Source organism: Lotus japonicus, chromosome 3, assembly GCF_012489685.1.
Source record: "Lotus japonicus ecotype B-129 chromosome 3, LjGifu_v1.2".
NCBI lineage: Eukaryota > Viridiplantae > Streptophyta > Magnoliopsida > Fabales > Fabaceae > Lotus > Lotus japonicus.
In genome coordinates, this window is record NC_080043.1 from 11,054,956 (window position 1) to 11,072,005 (window position 17,050).

The 17,050-nt window shown below is 37.1% G+C and overlaps 2 protein-coding genes and 1 pseudogene across 4 annotated transcripts; 1 reads left to right on the forward strand and 2 right to left on the reverse strand.

Annotated features, from left to right (window-relative positions):
• Positions 1–315: 315 nt before the first annotated feature.
• On the forward strand, positions 316–6,261 carry LOC130743598 (cytochrome P450 CYP82H23-like; annotated as a pseudogene). The gene is made up of 5 exons (XR_009021485.1): positions 316–321; positions 595–2,078; positions 3,694–3,753; positions 5,541–5,648; positions 5,732–6,261. The product of XR_009021485.1 is annotated as a cytochrome P450 CYP82H23-like (transcript).
• A 2,190-nt stretch (positions 6,262–8,451) lies between these two features.
• Positions 8,452–9,407, reverse strand: LOC130746277 (uncharacterized). The gene is made up of 2 exons (XM_057598847.1): positions 9,270–9,407; positions 8,452–9,189 (listed from the first exon to the last, which is right to left on the reverse strand). Exon 2 carries the CDS (start codon positions 9,136–9,138, stop codon positions 8,707–8,709), a length of 432 nt encoding a protein of 143 aa, XP_057454830.1. The 5' UTR covers positions 9,139–9,189; positions 9,270–9,407; the 3' UTR covers positions 8,452–8,706.
• Positions 9,408–9,607: 200 nt separating this feature from the next.
• LOC130746276 (uncharacterized) lies at positions 9,608–15,769 on the reverse strand. 2 transcript variants are annotated; one of them, XM_057598845.1, is made up of 3 exons: positions 15,397–15,769; positions 11,591–13,769; positions 9,608–9,972 (listed from the first exon to the last, which is right to left on the reverse strand). In XM_057598845.1, the coding sequence occupies exon 2, from the start codon at positions 13,204–13,206 to the stop codon at positions 12,358–12,360; it is 849 nt and encodes a 282-aa protein (XP_057454828.1). In that variant the 5' UTR covers positions 13,207–13,769; positions 15,397–15,769; the 3' UTR covers positions 9,608–9,972; positions 11,591–12,357. The 2 variants fall into 2 exon arrangements, with proteins under 2 accessions (XP_057454828.1, XP_057454829.1); XM_057598846.1 differs by lacking the exon at positions 15,397–15,769 and adding an exon at positions 14,806–15,390.
• Positions 15,770–17,050: the final 1,281 nt, after the last annotated feature.

Consider the following 17,050-nt stretch of genomic DNA (forward strand, 5'->3'; position numbering starts at 1 on the left):
AAATTCGAATGAACAAGTTTTGATGTAATCTTTATTTTCATTCAGGCCTTTGATTCGTACTCTTTACAGTTGGTTATTTAAAAAGTTTTACGATGTTGGTTACTTCCGCGTGTTTTTGGAAAGGTTATGTTTCAAGAGTTTTCGTAAAATGAAAGGTTTGTCATTAATTGAAGATTAATAAGTGAATCGACGAAAACTCTTTACGAAAATTGGTTAATTAGTTACTGTGTAACACTCGAGAAATCGGGGCGTTACACTCTCTACTCTACCAAACAGAGCATTAGTCCTTAATGACCTACAAAACATTTTCCAACAATGAAAGCAACTTCTGCGAATAAAACCTTTGACCCGCTTCAATCACTGCTACATCTCTCTCTATATATGCATTTTGAAAAGAACTATAGCTAAAGTATTCACCTTATATTACAATTAATTCCTCAGCCCAATTTTTCTTTTTTGAGGGAATTCCTCAGCCTATTCAACTCTTTCACTGAGTGCCAAGAACCACAAGCCAATTTAATTAATCTAATCTGTGATAGGTCCTATTTTCATAACTAACTAGAAGTTCACCCTCACTGGAATATTATTCCATAGCCATGGATCTTCCCTCACATTCGACAGTTACATTCACTCTTCCTTTTCATTCTTTTTTGGGTAAAGCACAAACGCCGCACTGCAAACACACTACAACCACCACCACCGGAAGCCAGCGGCGCCTGGCCTTTAATCGGTCACCTCCACCTTTTAGCTGGCTCCCAACCAGCTCACACCACCTTGGGTAACATGGCTGACAAATACGGACCTATCTTCACCTTGCGTTTAGGCGTTCACCGAACTTTAGTTGTAAGCAACTCAAAAATGGCTAAAGAGTGCTTTACTGTTAACGACAAAGCGTTTGCTTCCCGTCCCAAAACATTAGCCACTGAAATTTTGGGCTTAAACTTTTCCATGTTTATTTTCATACCCTACGGTTCCTATTGGCGCCACGTGCGTAAGATAGCAACCTTGGAGGTCCTCGCCACCAAACGCATATAGATACTTAAGCATGTGATGGAATCGGAGATTAAAGCAGCTATGAAAGAGAGTTACAATTTTTGGGTAAAGATGAAGGAGAAGGAGAGTGATGGTACTGATCAAAAGGTTATTCCTATTACTGAGATGAAGAAGTGGTTTGGTGATATAACACTCAATATTATGTTTAGAACGGTGATAGGAAAACGTTTGGTTGGGGTTGGTTGTGATGGTGAAATATATAGTGGAGGAAAATGAAAGGATACAAAAAGCAGTTAAGGACTTTTTCCATCTCAGTGGTTTGTTCCCTGTGTCTGATGCGATTCCGTTTTTGAGATGGTTGGATTTGGATGGAGCAGAGAAGAAGATGAAGAAGACAGCCAAAGAGTTAGATGATTTTGCTCAGGTTTGGCTTGAGCAACACAAACGCAATAGAGACATTGGTTCAGGGGAATGGAATGAGGGTAAGCATGACTTCATGGACGTGCTTATTTCCACCGTTGATGATGAAGGTTTTGATGGTCATGATGCTGATACCCGGAAATGTTATATACACACCTTGAATAGTGTCCCTCTCCATTTCCACCTCTGCCACATCACAACCAGCCTGATCAGCTTGCCACCGTGTAATTGTTGGAAAAGAAAAGAAACTTATTTGGCCTGGAAAATTAGAAACTGAGGGAAAAGAGGGGGAAACCAAAATTGGAAAAAATTAGGGTTCTCTCTCCCCAAACTCCCCACACCATTTCCTTCTCTTCCCTTGGCTTTCCTCCTCCACTCGGTTCTCTCTCCCCAAACCCCCCACCACCACCTCCATTACCCGATTCCCTTCTCTTCCATTCCCTTCTCTTCCCTTGGCTTTCCTCCTCCACTCCGTCACGGACGACCACGCGCAAGTCTGTCGAGGGTTCGTTCTCTACTCCTTCGCCGCCACCTTGCTGCCTCTAGCGCCGCCAACAGGCGCTCCTCTTCCTGCGGTTCCGTTCTCCACTCCGTCGTCGCCACGTTGCTGCTGCTAGCGCCGCCAACGGGCTCCAACCTCCTCTTCTCTACTCTTCTGTGCAGAGGTAAGATTTCCACAAAAGCAAATATTTTTTGTGATTCTGCTTTAGAAGAAAAACCTAACATAGACTGTATAATTTGTTATCTAGTATGGTTTCTCTAGTGTTAAATTAGAAGCAATGATTCATATTCCAGATGATGTATAGAGAAACCAGATCATTCTGCTCTGGTAGTTTTAGTTCCAACGGGTTTGTACAGAATATTAACATCAGATTGATTCAGTATTAAAAATGTATAGTAGCAGTTCTGTTAGAACTACTTGAGTTGCTTGCTTGTCTGTTTTTTCTGATCATGTGATGTGATAACTGATGAAGTGGCCAATTTAAGGATTACCACACTCAAAATTAAAGCATGATGCAAATAGATTAATTTTCAAAGTTATGATGCAAATAGATTAATTTTCAAAGTTATGCTTAAGAACTCTAAAGAAAAGGGGGAAATGTAATACTATAAAGTTTCTGGATGAGCATAGGACCAGAGAGGGGCTAAGCTCACTTTGTGTATCAAATGTAAACGGTCTTACTTTACATTTTTGTAAGAAACCGATTTCACGACTCGAATATGTGACATGGTAACAACATTATGCTTAAGAACTCTAGAATTCATAAATTAGTTGTAGACCTCTGCTTTAGAATTTAGATATATGGGTTCATTCCAGTTCCCATTATAGCTCATTCTTTTTGTCGCATGACAATTTCTTCCTTTTGTTTTTTTTTGTGTAAAATTCTTTTTCCCTCTTTAGTCATCAACATGATGATAATAGTGAATGGACCTAAAAATTACTCTGTTTATTGAGCTTATGAATTTTGTTCAGATAGTGAATCCCTGGAATCATGAACGTTTGATGGTGAATTGAGATAACTTTCTAATTCCAAGGCTTTTTGTTGTCTCTGGTCTATCTGCTCATGATGTCTCTTTTGGAAGGTCTTCAATTAAACTATCAAATTCTTGGTTCTATGTAGACTTTGTTTCTAATGTTTCCTAGGCAAAGATATATTATTAATCACATTGTTAGTACTATGATATTGGTAATGCAATTCAAAACAATTGTCATATTATCATATATGTAGTTAGTCCATATATATGTCCTAACGAACATGCTTTCATGAAATGTTATAAAATTAAAGTAAACAACATGTTTTCTTTCAAATTCTGTTGGCAAATATATTAGAATTCATTTTCTTAATATCATTGACCAAATTTAGTTGAATAATCTTGTTGCACTATTCTGCGAATTACACCACCTGCGTAGGGAAAAAGAATGAGATTGGAAGTGTAAAACTGGTAATTAGCCATAACTGAAAATTGTATAGTTTAAAGTGATATTGGAGTAGATATATATTATTTATAAACCATGCAGGGCTAGCCCACATTATACATGCTTCAAGATTTTCACACAAATCGCTTGGTTTTGAACTAGACTCGGTCCTCTGACCATCTCAAGTCACAACAACACCTTCATAGAAAATCATTATGGATAGGGTATGTTGTATGAGATTTACTTGACAGACACTAACAAATTGGCAAAATGTGATTTAGATTTGTTTGAATCTAACTTGTGCAATATGATTTAAAGCAAGAAGATATTTCTGTAAGCACCTAATCCTCTTTTCCTTCCAGCGAATTGTCACACCACGCTCCTCGCTGGTTCCAGTGCCATTGCAAGCCCTTTGTGCAGAGGTAAGGTTACAACTTCTCTAAATAGTTTGTTTTTTTCCCTGTTTTTGCATTTGTCCTGTGAAGAATTGGCACTTAGGATCTCATACAAGAAAATATATGTATTACCTACACACCTGGACATGTGATGGACAAATCATTTTTTGTGCTTGTCATGAATGAAACTTGCGCAACACTTAGGAAGGGAACATGAAAGCATTATTCAGACTTTAGCAGTTTAGCGCTAAGAATTTTGTTTCCTAAATCTATATTCCTGAAGAAAAAATATTCTCTTGTTTCCTCAATTGGTCTTTAATTTCGAAACCAGATAGTGCAACTTTCATAATTGATTTATGAAATTCTGGTTCTCGCACAGGACAGATGTCGAACGCGATGTAGGGACAATCGGTTCCACAATTGCACAACAGTACAAAAATTAAGCCACACGTTTAATATAGTAGAAACAACACAGTAGCAACAATAAATCACTAAAAACACACAGAGAATTGTTAACCTAGTTCGGTGAACATCACCTACGTCTGGAGGATACCAATCCAGGAGTCAATCCACTATCTTAGTAATAGCTCTCAGGTCATACATGAAAGTCCCTCCTATACCTAAGTACTCCCCCTTAGTATAGAGCCTCTTCAATGTCTCCCACTATTACAACTAGTGATTCTAGCTTAGCCCTTCCCTCTAAGCTACGAGGAAACTTCCCCTAACTCCTAATGATCACTGCCACAGTGACCGATCCTTTACACAAGAGATTGAAAGACAGATCTCATGATCAAAAACTAATGCAACAATTCTCAGCTAATACAAGAACATTAAGCTGCTGAGAGAACAACAGAAACACGGTGTAAACTCACGAATATGAAACCCTAATTTCTCCAACCAAAGGCACACCTAGAACTAGGTTTAGGTCTTCTTAAATATCAGTTGTTCAGGCCTTGTCTTTGATGGGCTTGAACGAACAAAGAAGTCCACAACAAAACTTCTGGAAAGAATCTTCCAGGAATCAAATCTTACCAGAATAAAATAACAGAACCAAGTAAAACAGAATTCAAACTTTGAGATAGACTTGGTTCACACGTTATCAATCTTGTTACTTCAGCCAAGATTAAAACAAACACGCCTTCAGAAGACAAAACGCACAGTATAGAATAAATCTTCTGAATCCCCATACAATCAGCAGCCCAACAAATAACTTGATTTCAGCGATTGAACCACCAACATACGTAAACACACCATGGTTTTCCAGATGTTGGAACATATGGTTGCACATCATGTTTTGAGCAAAATGCAGCCAAGAAAAAGAACTACAATCTCCCCCTTTGGCAAATTTTGGCTAAAACATGAACTGAAGGCCAAACATGCACAAACAGCAGTACTCAAACAACATTAGCTAAAATGCAGACAATCATAACAAAGGAACAACAATTTATATCTGAAATGGTGACCAGATGTTTACAGACATGCCCATGTTTTAAACATGAACTATCCATCCATATACAGTCAATTCAGATTAACCTTATCCACTTAATTTACTCAAATACCTATTTGTGGTAAATGTTAATTAGTCAAAGTTTAAGAATGGTGTCAAAATATTCATCCAAGTCTATGGTCATAGTCTATTAAAAATACCCTTACTTAAAAGCAACTTCCCGCAAAGTCGGACATTACTACCCAAGTATATGTAATAATTATAATGTGATAATTTGGAGTTAGGATAAAGGACCAAACTTTTTATAGCATTATGTGAATACACATTGTATTTGTAGTTTATACATAATCATTTTATGATTTTATAGGTTGCACATTGAATTAGTATTCCCTTCCAACCCAAGGCGGGCAAGTGAGAGCTTTGACCTTATTGTGTTGTTATCATGAAGCGTTCCAAGTCACAAGGTGGGCATCAGGTATGAAATCATGGTGGACGTTTTGATATCTAATGTCACTAATGTTGTTGTGTTTTTTAAATTGTTGATGTTGGTAATTTTAGGTACGCCTAAGGAATAAGTGTGGAACCTGCTACATATTAAGAGCCAATAACCAGTTGAGAGACCCGAAAGCAGATAAGCATTTGACCCAATTGATAAGTCAACGAATTGAGGCTACGCCGTTCAAATGGTGCTTGTACCTAGAGGAAAAAATAAGTATATATGGTATATTGTTGAGAGAATTGATTAGCAGGTGGTCACCAGACGGTGGTGAATTTAGAGTAGGAACTAGGGTTATACATTTCACTCCTCTAGATGTATGCTTTGCGCTTGGGTTGTGCATTTCAGGTGAACCAGTGGAGTGTAAGGAAGAAGCAGAGTCTCAAACTAGAGCATTTTTTGTATATTTTATGTGTAAGGTATAATATATATAGAAATTTTTTGGCAAGGGAAATGGCAATGTTTTGTATTAACTACAAACGTATAGGGTTATATTCAAGGACTAACAGTTTGGCCACTTTGTACATGACAATGAAATCAGATGTTCAGGCTTGATCCCATATATATATATGTTTTATGTTGTTCATTTTCAGATTTTGGTGTCAGTTGATAGATTTGTGCACATAACAGGATCAAATTATAGTTATTACATATACTTGGGTAGTATCGTCTAACTTTATGGGTAGTTGCTTTCAAATACGGCTATATTTAGAAGTCTTAGGTCCAAAACTTGGATGAATATTTTGAGACCATTCTTAAACTCTGTCTCATTAACATTCAGTTGCCCCACAAATTTGTATTTGAGTCAACTAAGTGGATAAGGTTAATCTGAAATAGACTGTAAGTGGATGGGTAGTTCAGGTTCAAAACATGGGTATATATTTGTACAATTGGTTACCAAATCAGATATAAATAAATTATGATAGATAAAGATGTTTTTAATTTTGAAGTAGATTAAGAGCCTGTAATCTCAGTGGCACATAACAAAGTATCAAATTAAAGTTATTACACATACTTGGGTAGTATAGTTTAAATTCCTGGTTAGTTGCTTTCATATAAGGCCACTTCCAATAGTTTTTGGTCCAAAACTGAGATTAATATTTTGAGACCATACTTAAACTTTGTCTAATGAAATATAGTTGTCCCACAAATTGGTATTTGAGTCAACTAAGTGGATAAGGTTAATCTGAAATTGACTGTAAGTGGATGGGTAGTTCAGGTTCAAAACATAGGTATATATTTGTACAATTGGTTACCAAATCAAAGATAAATAAATTATGATAGATAACTATGTTTTTAATTTTGAAGTAGATTAAGAGCCTGTAATCTCAGTGGGACATAACAAAGTATCAAATTAAAGTTATTACACATACTTGGGTAGTATAGTTTAAATTCCTGGTCAGTTGCTTTCATATAAGGCCACTTCCAATAGTTTTTGGTCCAAAACTGAGATTAATATTTTGAGACCATTCTTAAACTTTGTCTAATGAAATATAGTTGTCCCACAAATTTGTATTTGAGTCAACTAAGTGGATAAGGTTAATCTGAAATTGACTGTAGGTGGATGGGTAGTTCAGGTTCAAAACATGGGTATATCTTTGTACAATTGGTTATCAAATCAGATATAAATAAATTATAATAGATAAAGATGTTTTTAATTTTGAAGTAGATTAAGAGCCTGTAATCTCAGTGGCACATAACAAAGTATCAAATTAAAGTTATTACACATACTTGGGTAGTATAATTTAACTTCCTGGTTAGTTGCTTTCATATAAGGCCACGTTCAATAGTTTTTGGTCCAAAACTGAGATTAATATTTTGAGACCATTCTTAAACTCTCTTATTAACATTCAGTTGTCCCACAAATTGTTATTTGAGTCAACTAAGTGGATAAGGTTAATTTGAAATTAACTGTAAGTGGATGGGTAGTTCAGGTTCAAAACATGGGTATATATTTGTACAATTGGTTACCAAATCAGAGATAAATAAATTATGATAGATAAAGATGTTTTTAATTTTGAAGTAGATTAAGAGCCTGTAATCTCAGTGGCACATAACAAAGTATCAAATTAAAGTTATTACACATACTTGGGTAGTATAGTTTAAATTCCTGGTTAGTTGCTTTCATATAAGGCCACTTCCAATAATTTTTGGTCCAAAACTGAGATTAATATTTTGAGACCTTTCTTAAACTTTGTCTAATGAGATATAGTTGTCCCACAAATTGGTATTTGAGTCAACTAAGTAGATAAGGTTAATCTGAAATTGACTGTAAGTGGATGGGTAGTTCAGGTTCAAAACATGAGTATATATTTGCACAATTGGTTACCAAATCAGAGATAAATAAATTATGATAGATAAAGATGTTTTTATTTTTGAAGTAGATTAAGAGCCTGTAATCTCAGTGGCACATAACAAAGTATCAAATTAAAGTTATTACACATACTTGGGTAGTATAGTTTAAATTCCTGGTTAGTTGCTTTCATATAAGGCCACTTCCCATAGTTTTTGGTCCAAAACTGAGATTAATATTTTGAGACCATTCTTAAACTTTGTCTAATGAAATATAGTTGTCCCACGAGGTGGTATTTGAGTCATCTAAGTGGATAAGGTTAATCTGAAATTGACTGTAAAAGGATGGGTAGTTCAGGTTCAAAACATGGGTATATATTTGTACAATTGGTTACCAAATCAGATATAAATAAATTATGATAGATAAAGATGTTTTTAATTTTGAAGTAGATTAAGATCCTGTAATCTTGAAGTCGATTAAGAGCCTGTAATCTCAGTGGCACATAACAAAGTATCAATTACATATACTTGGGTAGTAATGTTTGACTTTGCGGGTAATTACTCTTAATAAAGGCTACAAATATATGTCTAAAACACATGAATAGGATTAGGACTCCTATTCTCAATGGACAAAACAAAACCACTATAGATGGTGCATCTACATAGTACATCAAAGTTACCCCATTAATTAACAAAGATTTTCTACCTAAAACATTCTCTTCAAAAAAGAACTTAACAAAAACTGTTACAAGTTTCCAGCTTTAACCTCCTTGCCCTTGTTGCGTCTCCTTTGATATGTAGTCCAAGGTGATCTAGTTACTGCACTTTCTATGCGCTTTCTTGGTTCATCCTTAAGACGTGTGTATATGTTGGATATTACTTGCAGATTTTGTTCCTCAATGTGGCATTCATCATGATCTTTGGCCGAACTACGATTATCGTCACACCATGTGTTTGCTTCATCCTCACATGTGTAATTAATAGTTTGTGGGCTTGACTCAACCGTTGGTGGAAGAACTTTCTTGATCATCATCAAATCATTTTGAATAAAAGACATCCTTTCCTTAATCTCCTTGTGTGCAACTATGACCTGATGTTTACATGTCTCTCTCTCCGCATAAAAACTCAGCTTGTGCCAATGGGGAAACCCGCTTGGTGCCTTTTGCATTGCTTCCATCACAACATCATACTGTAGCTCTTCACTTGTGGCAGCCAACTTCTCAAGTACCTGTCAATGAATATACAACATCAAATATTTCTTATAGTATTACCCCGATAATTTTAAAATTTACTGAATTGCATTCTTACACGATTGTCTTCAAATGCTTTCAGTATTTTATCCTTGCGCACTGCAACATTTCGCCAACGTAAAAATCGCGGAAATGACCGTATGGTACCAGTACGTATAGGTCTTCCACGCAAGAACTGTAAGATCAAGGTTTGATCAGTGGTTGCATCTCTACATTTTGATGATTACAATTAAGGTTTGTGATGATGAACAATTGTGGTACCCTAACGTTTGTCTTTTTAAGTTGTGACAAACAGGTTCTGAATCTGACCCAAGCCTATTCGTTCAGAAGAAGAAGAACCAAGTGTAACACCCCAATTCTAAACGGTATATGTATTGCAAATATCAGAGTGATAAAAATTCTAACACTCATGGGGCATTACATAATCACTTAAAACATTATCATAATGCTCCTGTAACAGATACATAGCACATAAACTTTGAGATGAACTCATAAATAAACTTAAATGCTCTTGTGACAGTTAATTAGTCTTTGAACTAGTTCACTTTGACAAATAGTTATGCAGCGAATCCAGTGTCTTTAAAACTTAAAGAAAACATAGTATCTTGCCCACAACTTAAAACAGAAACAACTTCTCAAATAACAACTTAATTCAAATTATAACAGAAGGAAAACAAGCGTCCATTTCCCCCCCGAGTGCTACGTATCAGAGCAAGGACTCCAACTCGAAATAAAGGCTATAGACTACTCCTCCTAATTACCTGCACGTTACCAACAAGGGTAACATTCAAACAGAAGGGGTGAGATATCGAGTATCATAAATATAAGAATGGCAATAAATATGCTAGATTAATGCCACACCACTTCTTTTTATATTCATATAGCTCAGTTACTAAAACAGTCACAAATAACGTCATCGACTCGGATACAATTCGAACACAACAATGACTATGCATATGTATGTGGTACCAACAGGGCTTCAGCCCTCATCACGAATTGCCAATTATTGGAGGCACAAGGCATAAGCCTTCATCACAAATCGCCAATACAGGCCATCACAGAGTATGCAGATGCTATGCGACTCAAAAGGACGTATACATCTCATAATCATCACTTCAACATGAGGCATTGCGCCTATATCACTACATCACTAACATCGCTTAAAACAACACAATTCAGCACACATGCATTTTTATCAACTATACAATTACCCTGACATCTTAGGCAATTTTGGCACCAAATCAATGAAACAACTCACTTAAGCATGCAATCATGGAAGAAGCTATCACATATGGTAAATAAATTATGGATTTCATGCTAAAGGTGTTCAGCCACATGCATCATTCTCATAGCTAATACATGGAACATAAAGACACTAACTTTCATACAACATGTAAGCTAAATCTAATTATATTTCCAAAAAAATCAGAATTTCCGTAATCTGGAAAAACAGCAGGAACACCAGCCACTAAAAGCGGTCTCCTGAATTCGTTACTGAACCAAAAATCATGTATTTTATATGCCTAGAAAGCTAACTTAAAGTCCTACAATTTCTTAGTTGATCACATCTTCATTTGAGCACTCTAACTGGGCGAAAACAGGTCTCGAAGTGTACTGTCCAGCCCAGGAAATTTTGGACAGCAGCACAGCATCATCAAATCCGTGCATAAATCATATAGCAGTTCAGGAATTACGCTCACAGCAGAAACATATTTCAGTAGAGATAACCTACAGGATTCGTTACTTGTTCAAAAATTACAAATGACCTCAATTTGCAGAAAACTCTACCTCTTTCTAGTTCATCAAAGAATTTTCTGGGCACATTAACAAGGTGAAAAATCACGTTGAAGTTCACTGGCAGAGATAGCAGATACAGAGCGCAGAAAAACATGGTTTACTAAACTGAACTTACAGACCTCGTCTCTCAACCAAAAATTATGTACCATATCATACCAGAAAGCTCTTTCAAAGGCCTACACTTTCTCAGTTCAACGCAACATTATTCGAGCACTCTAAACAGGCTCTAAAAGGCTTCGAAAGTCACGGTTCATACCAGGAAAATGACCAGTCCGTTTTATGTTCCAAAATAAGTGATTAAAGTTGTTTCTCATCAAACAAGACACAAAACCTAACAAGCATGCTACCTAACAGTCCTTATGTGCGTGATCATAAAGAAAATCAAAAGGGAACCTCAACCCAAAACTCCTAGCATACTATGGTTCTGCCCTCACCCCGTTCAATCACACAAAAGAAAATCCCAAAATCAATGGATTTCAAATCAGATTTCCAGAACATCATTAACAGAAACAATTCTACATCTCCCAAATCCCTAATATCATTCACCATAATTCCATTAGAAACTCAAAATCCCACCCTTACCTTTGGATTGAGTGCAGCTCCCCGTTCCCGATCGAATTCTCCGAAGCCGATCCGCTCTCCCTCTCTTCCTGCTACTTCACGCACAACCTTCTTCTTTTTTTTTTCTCCTTCTTTCACGCGTCCTCTTCTTTCTTATTTTTTTTTTCTTTAGCTGCTTCCCCATCCTTATTAAACCATCTAAACCTAATTCCTCAAGGGCTAAACTAAAAATCCTAAAATCTCTCCTAGTCCTTGTCTCTATTTTTAATCCTAACTTTCACCCCCTAGCTCTCTTCCATTTCATAAAACACACTCAGCATCACAAAAAAATTATTTTATTTCATTAAAGTATTAATATATCACCTATTAAACCCCCATACAATATAATCTTAATTAAAATAAAATACCAACATTATTTTAATTAAAAACGGGGTGTTACAACTCTCCCCCACTTAAGAATTTTCGCCCTCGAAAATTTCCTTAAACGAACAATTCGGGGTAGGACTCTCTCATCTGACTCTCAAGCTCCAATGAAATAAAGAATGCATCACACCCATAATAATAATGGCAATCAAAGATGTGCCATTAATAAAGCACGTACTTCGAATTAGTCTATCCTCAGCAGTAGTCTCAGCACCAGATAAAGCAAACACCTTCCCCCTTGCAGGATCCTTCTTGGGTTTGTCACAATTAGTACTGATGTGACCTTGCTCTCCACATCTGTAGCATGCCACAGTTTTACCTTCTAGGCACTCAAAGGATTTGTGGCCCAGCTTGCCACACTTAAATCATGTTGCTTCTGAATTGGGACATTCAGGAGAACGATGTCCTTCAACACCACACTTGTAGCACCTAACCGGATTAGGAGCTCCTCCCCCACTCGGCTTCTTGTCATTACCAGCTTCTTGTTTACCGTTATCAACAGGATTCCCATACGGTTTCCCTCTGAATTGCCCCTTTTCTTTCTTCTCTTTCAAAGACTTGTAGTGAGCAGCACTTTCCCTGCTATCCTCATCATATATCCTACTCCTGTTAACCAGGTCAGAAAATCGGATAATCTGTTGATATCCCACAACCTTCTTGATCTCAGGTCTCAAACCATTCACAAACTTGTTACACTTAGATCTCTCAGCTTCGGCAGTATTGTAGTGGGGACAAAACTTAATCAATTCCTCAAACTTTGTAGCATACTCCGCCACGGTTCCATTACCCTGCTTGAGTTCAAGAAACTCAATTTCCTTCTTTCCACGCACATCTTCTGGATAGTACTTCTCCAGAAATGCACCCTTGAAAAGATCCCAAGTAATCTCCATCCCATCACCTTCAAACCTCTGAACAGTGTTGTCCCACCAATCTTCAGCTTCTTTCTCAAGCATATGGGTGCCAAACTGCACCTTCTGCGCGTCAGTACAATTCATGACTCGAAAGATCTTCTCAATTGCTTTCAGCCATGCCTGTGCTTTGTCAGGGTCGTATGCTCCTTCAAAGGTTGGCGGATTGTTCCTCTGAAACTTTCCCAAAGCACGGAATTCATCCTGATTATGGTTCCCAAGGTTCGCTTGCTGACCTTGCCCAATGGCGCCAACCAACATTGCCAATGCCTCAGCGATAGCTTCATCATTCCTTCCGGCAACCATTTTCCTGAATCTCCAAACAGCCAACAACTCTTATCAAACAACAGCTCGATAGTGCTACTTACACATATCGAGTATCAGTAAGTATTAGAATATATATTATACTAAAAACTTGGTCACTGACCAACCATTGCTCTGATACCACTAATGTAACACCCCAATTCTAAACGGTATATGTATTGCAAATATCAGAGTGATAAAAATTCTAACACTCATGGGGCATTACATAATCACTTAAAACATTATCATAATGCTCCTGTAACAGATACATAGCACATAAACTTTGAGATGAACTCATAAATAAACTTAAATGCTCTTGTGACAGTTAATTAGTCTTTGAACTAGTTCACTTTGACAAATAGTTATGCAGCGAATCCAGTGTCTTTAAAACTTAAAGAAAACATAGTATCTTGCCCACAACTTAAAACAGAAACAACTTCTCAAATAACAACTTAATTCAAATTATAACAGAAGGAAAACAAGCGTCCATTTCCCCCCCGAGTGCTACGTATCAGAGCAAGGACTCCAACTCGAAATAAAGGCTATAGACTACTCCTCCTAATTACCTGCACGTTACCAACAAGGGTAACATTCAAACAGAAGGGGCGAGATATCGAGTATCATAAATATAAGAATGGCAATAAATATGCTAGATTAATGCCACACCACTTCTTTTTATATTCATATAGCTCAGTTACTAAAACAGTCACAAATAACGTCATCGACTCGGATACAATTCGAACACAACAATGACTATGCATATGTATGTGGTACCAACAGGGCTTCAGCCCTCATCACGAATTGCCAATTATTGGAGGCACAAGGCATAAGCCTTCATCACAAATCGCCAATACAGGCCATCACAGAGTATGCAGATGCTATGCGACTCAAAAGGACGTATACATCTCATAATCATCACTTCAACATGAGGCATTGCGCCTATATCACTACATCACTAACATCGCTTAAAACAACACAATTCAGCACACATGCATTTTTATCAACTATACAATTACCCTGACATCTTAGGCAATTTTGGCACCAAATCAATGAAACAACTCACTTAAGCATGCAATCATGGAAGAAGCTATCACATATGGTAAATAAATTATGGATTTCATGCTAAAGGTGTTCAGCCACATGCATCATTCTCATAGCTAATACATGGAACATAAAGACACTAACTTTCATACAACATGTAAGCTAAATCTAATTATATTTCCAAAAAAATCAGAATTTCCGTAATCTGGAAAAACAGCAGGAACACCAGCCACTAAAAGCGGTCTCCTGAATTCGTTACTGAACCAAAAATCATGTATTTTATATGCCTAGAAAGCTAACTTAAAGTCCTACAATTTCTTAGTTGATCACATCTTCATTTGAGCACTCTAACTGGGCGAAAACAGGTCTCGAAGTGTACTGTCCAGCCCAGGAAATTTTGGACAGCAGCACAGCATCATCAAATCCGTGCATAAATCATATAGCAGTTCAGGAATTACGCTCACAGCAGAAACATATTTCAGTAGAGATAACCTACAGGATTCGTTACTTGTTCAAAAATTACAAATGACCTCAATTTGAAAAGCTAACAGAAAACTCTACCTCTTTCTAGTTCATCAAAGAATTTTCTGGGCACATTAACAAGGTGAAAAATCACGTTGAAGTTCACTGGCAGAGATAGCAGATACAGAGCGCAGAAAAACATGGTTTACTAAACTGAACTTACAGACCTCGTCTCTCAACCAAAAATTATGTACCATATCATACCAGAAAGCTCTTTCAAAGGCCTACACTTTCTCAGTTCAACGCAACATTATTCGAGCACTCTAAACAGGCTCTAAAAGGCTTCGAAAGTCACGGTTCATACCAGGAAAATGACCAGTCCGTTTTATGTTCCAAAATAAGTGATTAAAGTTGTTTCTCATCAAACAAGACACAAAACCTAACAAGCATGCTACCTAACAGTCCTTATGTGCGTGATCATAAAGAAAATCAAAAGGGAACCTCAACCCAAAACTCCTAGCATACTATGGTTCTGCCCTCACCCCGTTCAATCACACAAAAGAAAATCCCAAAATCAATGGATTTCAAATCAGATTTCCAGAACATCATTAACAGAAACAATTCTACATCTCCCAAATCCCTAATATCATTCACCATAATTCCATTAGAAACTCAAAATCCCACCCTTACCTTTGGATTGAGTGCAGCTCCCCGTTCCCGATCGAATTCTCCGAAGCCGATCCGCTCTCCCTCTCTTCCTGCTACTTCACGCACAACCTTCTTCTTTTTTTTTTCTCCTTCTTTCACGCGTCCTCTTCTTTCTTATTTTTTTTTTCTTTAGCTGCTTCCCCATCCTTATTAAACCATCTAAACCTAATTCCTCAAGGGCTAAACTAAAAATCCTAAAATCTCTCCTAGTCCTTGTCTCTATTTTTAATCCTAACTTTCACCCCCTAGCTCTCTTCCATTTCATAAAACACACTCAGCATCACAAAAAAATTATTTTATTTCATTAAAGTATTAATATATCACCTATTAAACCCCCATACAATATAATCTTAATTAAAATAAAATACCAACATTATTTTAATTAAAAACGGGGTGTTACACCAAGGGTTACTAAAAAGAGAGCTCTTCATCCTACCATGTTCGTTCTAAACAGTGGCAAAAGCTTCAGAAGCTCTGAAGATGGAAGCTCTCAAGAAGATCTGAAGAACTCAAGTCAGAAGTTCTGAAGGCCAGATGTTCCAGTGGAACGGTCCAGATGCAGAAGACTCAAGTTCTGAAGACTTACAAGAAATTGGTTCTGAAGATCCAAGCTATTCTAGCTCTGACGATCAGAAGTTCTGAGGAACTTGTTCAGAAGCAGAAGTTGCATGGTCAGAAGACTCCAAGCTTCAATCTAACGATGATTAGAAGCTTCACCTACATTCATCTGAAGCTCCTTGATCTCAAGTCAACCGGTGAGAGGACAGGTCGCTATCACAGTACAACATCGTACAAGTCTCAGTCTGTCCGCCACCTACCTTGTACAGCCTAGAAGTCTGATATTACAGAATTGCCACTCCAACGGATAAAACCCTAGCAACGACTACATCACAAGTCTTGGAGTATATAAAGGCTGAAGAAAGAAGAAAGAAGCTGAGAAACTTTGCTGAAAATATTCAACACATACGAACCATTCTCTTAGCATTACTTCTTCACTGTTCTTAAACTTCTGAGTTTACTATTCGCTTGTTAGAAGCACTCTTTGAAACCCGAAACCTTTTACATCATATTGTAAAGTTCATCAAGAGACCAAGGTTGGTCGGATCTTGAGAGGACTGAATCAAGGCTGATTCAGTATTTAGCTAGTCTTAAGAGGATCGATAGATCAGCTTCTTAAGAGGATACTAGTGAGAAAATCAGTGTATTGTTAGTCACTTAGCAGGTTGCAAAGTGCAGTTGTAACACTCATTGATTTTAGTGGATTGCCTTCATCAGAAGAAGGAAGAAATCACCTTCACAGGTGGACTGGATTAGCTTGAGCTTTTATCTCAAGTGAACCAGGATAAAATACTCGTGTGCTTTACTTCCTATCTTTCAGCACTTAGTTTTTATCTTTGAGTTTTGAAAAAGCAGAAAAAGTATATCCAAGATTCAAAAACTCTATTCAAACCCCCCTTTCTAGTGTTTTTCGCACCTTCAATTGGCATCAGAGCTCAGGTTCTGATTTTAACACCTAACAGTGTTCAGTGATCCAGAACCTTGTGTGAAAAACAAGCAATGGCCCAAGCCAATACTTCCGCTGACAACAATAACAACAACAATCAACTCAGAGCACCAATCTTTGATGGTGAAAAGT

Coding starts and splice junctions, on each gene's coding strand:
- LOC130746277 (XM_057598847.1), bottom strand. CDS start 9,138: ATGGAAGCAATGCAAAAGGCACCAAGCGGGTTTCCCCATTGGCACAAG.
- LOC130746276 (XM_057598845.1), bottom strand. CDS start 13,206: ATGGTTGCCGGAAGGAATGATGAAGCTATCGCTGAGGCATTGGCAATG.